General features: G+C 39.2%; 1 protein-coding gene across 2 annotated transcripts in view; it reads right to left on the bottom strand.

Moving 5' to 3' along the window:
- Window positions 1-3,014: 3,014 nt before the first annotated feature.
- The window catches only part of SMYD3 (SET and MYND domain containing 3), a 340,366-nt gene continuing 337,380 nt past the window's right edge, over window positions 3,015-6,000 (bottom strand). For both annotated transcript variants that reach the window (XM_065729621.1, XM_065729626.1), the window contains one exon: window positions 3,015-4,168. In XM_065729621.1, the coding sequence (XP_065585693.1) occupies window positions 4,067-4,168 (102 nt within the window). In that variant the 3' untranslated portion in view covers window positions 3,015-4,066. The remainder of the gene's footprint in view (window positions 4,169-6,000) is intronic.

Genomic DNA, 6,000 nt, shown 5'->3' with positions numbered 1-6,000 from the left:
GAAGTCAAGCCATAGCTCTACATCCATAACTGTAAGACCTTCTCCTTGCATCATGGGAGATTTAATTCTGAATCAGGAAGAAAAATCCTCACAATGGACACAACCAGAACTCTGCCCATTAAGAATCTTGGAGTGGTCAGGAAATGGTATATACCATGCAGAGAAACAGTTTCTGTGTTTCATAAGTTTGCTACCAAAAAAAGAAAAAAAGTGTAAAAAAACTAGCTTAAAAGACAGAAACAGCAGAGAAATGGGTTGCCTCCTGCATGTTTCTCACTAGCTGATTTCCTTTCTACCATCTCTGCTATGCATTGCAAATTCTGTTTGCTAAGGACCCATACATACATATATATATATATATATATATATATATATATATATATATATATATATATATTTACTTCTAACATAATTAGCACACCTTAAAGGGTATAGATACAAAGAATTGCACCACGCTTACAGAGCACACTACAGGGAACTGATTCCATTTTTGACAGAAGGCACTGTTTCACTGCTATCAATTATTCTCAGGAAACCTGCATCATTCCCTCAGTATTTTCTGTTCTGTTGGTACTGCATTTCTTCCAAACATACAATACAATGTAGTGCAATTCCTTTAAGGGCAAACTAACGTTGCTCTTAGACTAGTTTAAGGGAAAATGACAGATCAAAAGTAACTCAAAATGTATTTCTGAACATTGAGGCAAAACCAAATTACCATTACTTCTCAAAGGTGCTGGAAAAGTCTGTGACGTGACCTGCTGGAAGCAAGCAGCAAGCGTGCCAGCATTACTGATAATGTTACATTTGGCATCATTTTGACTTCAGCATCTTCATCTTAGCAAGCTGATTCCACCTGAAAAATTTCTTAGATATTATTCTTGAGGGCCAAAACATGATGTCCGTATAAAGATAACTCCAACTACTTCAAGCTTGTGTTAAAAACCTTGATTAGAAATGACTGTTTGCTTAACCAGTGTGGCATTCTTGCTTTCTACTGTGCTTTCAAAATCTTCCTGAACTCACAGGTCAGCCTTCTCTGCAGAAGACAGGCTGGAGCGAGAATGCTGTGCGAGATAACATGCCAGTAACAATCTCCCTGCAGCACCAACAGACATGGTGGCAATACTAGGACACTTAAGGCTCCAAGTAAAACCACACAATAACCAACAGAAACCAGCCAGAAGACTTGATCCTCTCCTTGACCCAGCTGAAAGAAAGTTTTGTATCAACTGTAATGAATGTGAAGCATTAATTACATCCCTGCACTAAGGAATCTCTGCAGAGCAGCCCAAAGAAGCAAGGCAGGCAACAAGGCAATGCTCTCAGGACCCAGATCCAAAATCCTTAGCCACGGAGCCACCTAAGGCCAACCAAGCTGCTTGCGTTGCTTGGGCAACGCTGATTAGGCTTCAGCTCCCTACAGCTCTATGCATGACAGTACACATACCTTCAGGATGCTCTGTAGCCTTTCTCATCCAATGCCAGGTTAATCTGACCCTCTCCTAGTACCTGTCTTTCCTTGCTGTGCTTGCATGGTTTTGGTGCCCTGTACCAAAAGGCAGTGTTGCAGTTCATGTAACAGATGTGTCTCCTGCTGTACAAACCAATGTACCATCTTAGCTCACACTCTGAAGTTCTTTTCAAGTCTTAGTATAAGATATAGAATCATAAGATAACACAGGTATCATCTTTACACAATGACACATATTTTCAAATATAATGTGTCCTTTTATAACCAGAAAATAGCTCCTAACGACTGAGCACCTTTCGCATTTCCTGATTGTCCATCAATGATGCCATAGCTTTATCAGAAATTCCAATAAATGCAAAGGTCTGACCTCTCTTTCCCAGACAATCTCCTTTCCATAATAGCAAGAAGACCCAGCCAAGCAGTGAATTTCTGTGAGGATTATTGCACTTCTTGAGTAGTTGATATGACTCGGCCTCTGGCCTCAAGCCATGCTACATACTCCAGAAGTGCACAGCATTTCATAGGTTATTGCTTGCATATTACTGCCGGGCACGTGAACACTCCATACGCTGGAACAAATTCAAATGCCTTGAAAAGAGATATCTTCTTCAGAGTTGGCATTCTTGTGCTGGGGCTGTAAATTATGCCCAGAGTGTTCATTTTCTTTTTAAATGTGTTCCCGTCTCGTAATAATTAATGGTGTCAAGTTACTGGTGTGAAGAAAGCCTGACTTTATAACAACTACAGATTAATGAAATAACAGTCATGGCTGGAGTAGCAGCAGTAAATTGTTGAGAGGAGTGATACACCTGGAGCAATATTTTCAGGGGCCTTAAATTATCTAGGTTTCAATGTTCCTCATAAATATTTGGCTTTTGTTAACATTTGTTTCTGCGTTAAAAGTGGAAGTCAGCAACAACGACTCTCCTGTGAATGAGTGTGGGGAAATGGAGCGCACATGCTTTCCAAGAAGAGCTCCTCTTCCCCAGGGCTGATCTCCTGGTTCAACAGATCTCTGTAGGTCTTAGAGCTTCACCACAAGGTCATGTGTGCTTGGCATGAGGGAGAGGAAAGGAAATGTGGAAAAGAGAGGAAAAGACATGCAGTTGGCCTAAAAGAAGTATGGAAGTTAATTTTCTTAGAAGTACATTAACCAGTACCAGGGAATCTTTAGAGGGGAAGGGACCTTTAAAAGTCATCTAGTCCAACTCCCCTGCAATAAACAGGGACATTCACAACTAAACTAGATGACTCCAAACCTGGTCTGCTATGCTGGACTGCTCAAATGCTTGAGCCCCAGTCTCCAGCCCATTGCCTGCTCTTACTGTGGAAGATGTGACCACACCTGGTTGCGGTGACCAGAAATGCAGAGCATTTCCCTGGTTGAGAAGAAAATCCTACTTTGTGTTGTGCTACAGGGTTAAGTCCCTGCTCTATACTCTGGAATTTGAAGTACTATTCAGAGGCAGTGGGCACAGTAAAGCCAAACCCTGAAGGCTCAGAAAGGTGTACAAACCACACCATCATCTTCCTGGGCATGTGCTCAGTGCACCTGTCTGCTATGAAGAAGCAAATGTGACACCTCACTTCTGTTTAGGTACTTGACTGGAGGTTCAGAGGCAAGCAGTACCTCCATGCGCTAGCAAAAGGTTTGGCTTTAGCACTAACGGAACTTCATAGTGAAACAAGGGTACTTTCACAGCCTAGTCACCCTAGAAACCATGCCATCCTAATTGTTTATTGAATGCTTTCTCAAATCAAGACACAAAGTGCAAATATAAATTCACTTCAAAAAATTTGAGATGCAATTTAGAACATTATGAATCTTTTAAAGAGTGTTGGATCAGGGTTTTTGGAAACCACATCTACTGGGAAGTCAAAGGGAAAAATACGATCTCTCTACTTTTCTGAGACTATATCATCAAGTGCTGGCATAAACTTGCACAAAGAATTGACTGCTGATCTCAGTGAAGATGATATGCCTTTAACAGTATTTATTATCAATTAAATCAGGTGTTGTAAATGGATAATCAAGTGTTATAATCTAAGTTAGCTGTAGGTAGAAAAAAAATAATAACTGTGTCCTAGTCAACAAGCCTAAGATGTAAGGTCAGACTTTATGATCACTTGGAGATAACAGGAAAGATACAGAAATCAATACCTACAAGCACATGGGAGAAGCTCAGCTGGAAGCTGTCATCTATCATTGAGATTCAAATTTGAGTCAATTCTTCCTATATTCAGTGGTATTTGGATTAGAGGTTCTGGTTATAAAATCAAAACAAATTAAAATTTTCCTTATTACTTTATGTTTAAGTTTGTAATTTTATCACCAGCATAGCTTACGATCAAATACTAAGACTTACTCTCTATCCCTTTGACTTGTAGAAGTTAAAAACTTTCTCAAAATAGCACGTATTCCTCCAAACATTAACTCGGTCCAGAAGGTCATAGAGAAAAAAAATAATAAGCATTTTTGTAAAGTAGGTTCTGAAGAAAAGATACCAAAATCACTGAGAAACTTCCTAATGTAACAAAAAATTCCATATCCTTTCTCCTTGAATGTCTTGTTTTCCAGACTGGAGATTTCATTTATTGTACTTTCATGATGGCCTCACACTGCTCCTTCAAGTCCATCAAGGCTCGCATCAGGCTGTGATCAGTTCCATGGGTTACCTTCATAATATCATAGGCCTGGAGAACAGAAAGAGTCATGTTAGACATCGTGCAGACCGTTTACAGGGATTGGTAATTGCAGTGGGGCATGGATGTAAGTGCCAGCTCTCAAGGTGGGGGCTTTAGTGCATGGCACAGTACCTTGAAGTATCTCAAAACCTACAACAATTTGTCTCTGACAGAGGAGGAAGTACTGACACATTATTCTTAGATGTTAAAACTTCAAAGTCCGCTAATGTACTGCACAGAAGGATGTTCAGCATAGCAGAGGAAGGTGCTTTTGCACTGAGGCATGAAGGCAATTTTAAGATTGATCACCTACAGCTCCCAAGGTTTTGTTACATTATTTCAAAGAAGACTGGGATATTTATGTGATATTCAGTAGCCACTAAGTTCTATAAATAGAAATGGATTAATGCTTAACAAATAAGTGTTCTGACTATAAATGGAGGAACGATGCATAGCTTCAAATAAAAAGAGTCCTTGGAGGAATTAATGACATTCTACTTCAAACTTCTAGAAATGGGCAAGCATACGGAAACTCTGTCATCATTTATTTTTGCTTCTATTTAGCTACTTTTTTTAGAAGAAGAGGTAGGCAGCAAAATGTTGTAAGAACAAGCTGAAATAGCAGTCAAAACATAGCAGTCAGTGTGCAAAGAGCTCTACAGAGTCAACTTCTGAGCAACCACAATGTCTTACTACTAAATGGTAAAACACTGTTAAACAGAACAATGGAAATCTTTCTTTGGCATTAGAAATGTCTGAGAAATGTGAAACAAAATCAGAAATCCTCAATTTTGTCTATTTTTATTTTACGAGAAATACAAAACTCTTCATGTATTTGTAAATCATTTTCAAGTCATAACTATATTCTCTGAAAAGATTTGCTGAATTGTTTTTAGTTTTTATTTTCTCTAATTTAATATGTTAGGGAAAAGTAAAGAGTAGATCCTTATACACATAAGTTATTAAGTTGTACAAGAGCTTTTTAAATATAACTAATGAAAGAGGTAGCACAAAACACAGTAAGAGTCAGTCCTTACCTGGCAGAGACAGTTGGATAGAGAAAGGTGAATGCTGGTATGGTGTAGGATTGCCTGGATGGTGCAAAACAGAATAGCTGGACATTGAATCCTGTGCATGCTGCTGTGCAGCACGATGTAGCTACACTCAGGAAAAGTATGGACAGGATAATTCCAGGACAGAATGGCAAAGTGTATCAGCCATAGATACAGACGCACTTGGTAACTGGATGGTCCAGTCAAGAAAGCTGATGGACCTATTGTGAATAGCCTGTGTTAAGAAGCTGTGCATTTGAACTCATCTGGATCCCAGGTCATAGTCCCAGGGCAGCTGACCTTGATCTTCATCCCACCAACAAGACAAAAGCCTGGCAAGTAGTGGTGGTCCTGGGCAACCTGATGCACAGTTAAGATGTCCATGAGGATTTGTCTCTATTATAAGACAAAATTCCTTAATATAATAACTAAACCTTGAAGTAACACTACCATGGCTGACTTCTCTCATCTGCAACAGTTCCATTTCCTTTCTGTCTTCAGTATGGCAGATAAATGTACCTGCTATTAATTGTTCTGTCTCTTTCAGGGAGAAAATCATACTCATACAATATTCTATCTTACATGTTGAACTACAGGTAAGAACCAGGCTGTACTGAAGTCAGAATACCAATGACTTCTGTAATCCTCAAGGTAAATTGGCATGAAGTTACGTAGCTATTCTTTACAAAGTTCAGCACAAAATTGGGATAGTTTCACCTTCAAAGCAAAGATTTTATTACTGAGGATGTGTAAAACATGGAGAAATACTCCAACAATCTGAGATACCTT

Source organism: Cyrtonyx montezumae, unplaced genomic scaffold (assembly GCF_038088225.1).
Source record: "Cyrtonyx montezumae isolate F1298 unplaced genomic scaffold, pur_monq_1.0 scaffold_0, whole genome shotgun sequence".
NCBI lineage: Eukaryota > Metazoa > Chordata > Aves > Galliformes > Odontophoridae > Cyrtonyx > Cyrtonyx montezumae.
Note: the sequence above shows the minus strand (reverse complement) of the source record. Positions and strands in the feature narration are given on the sequence as shown.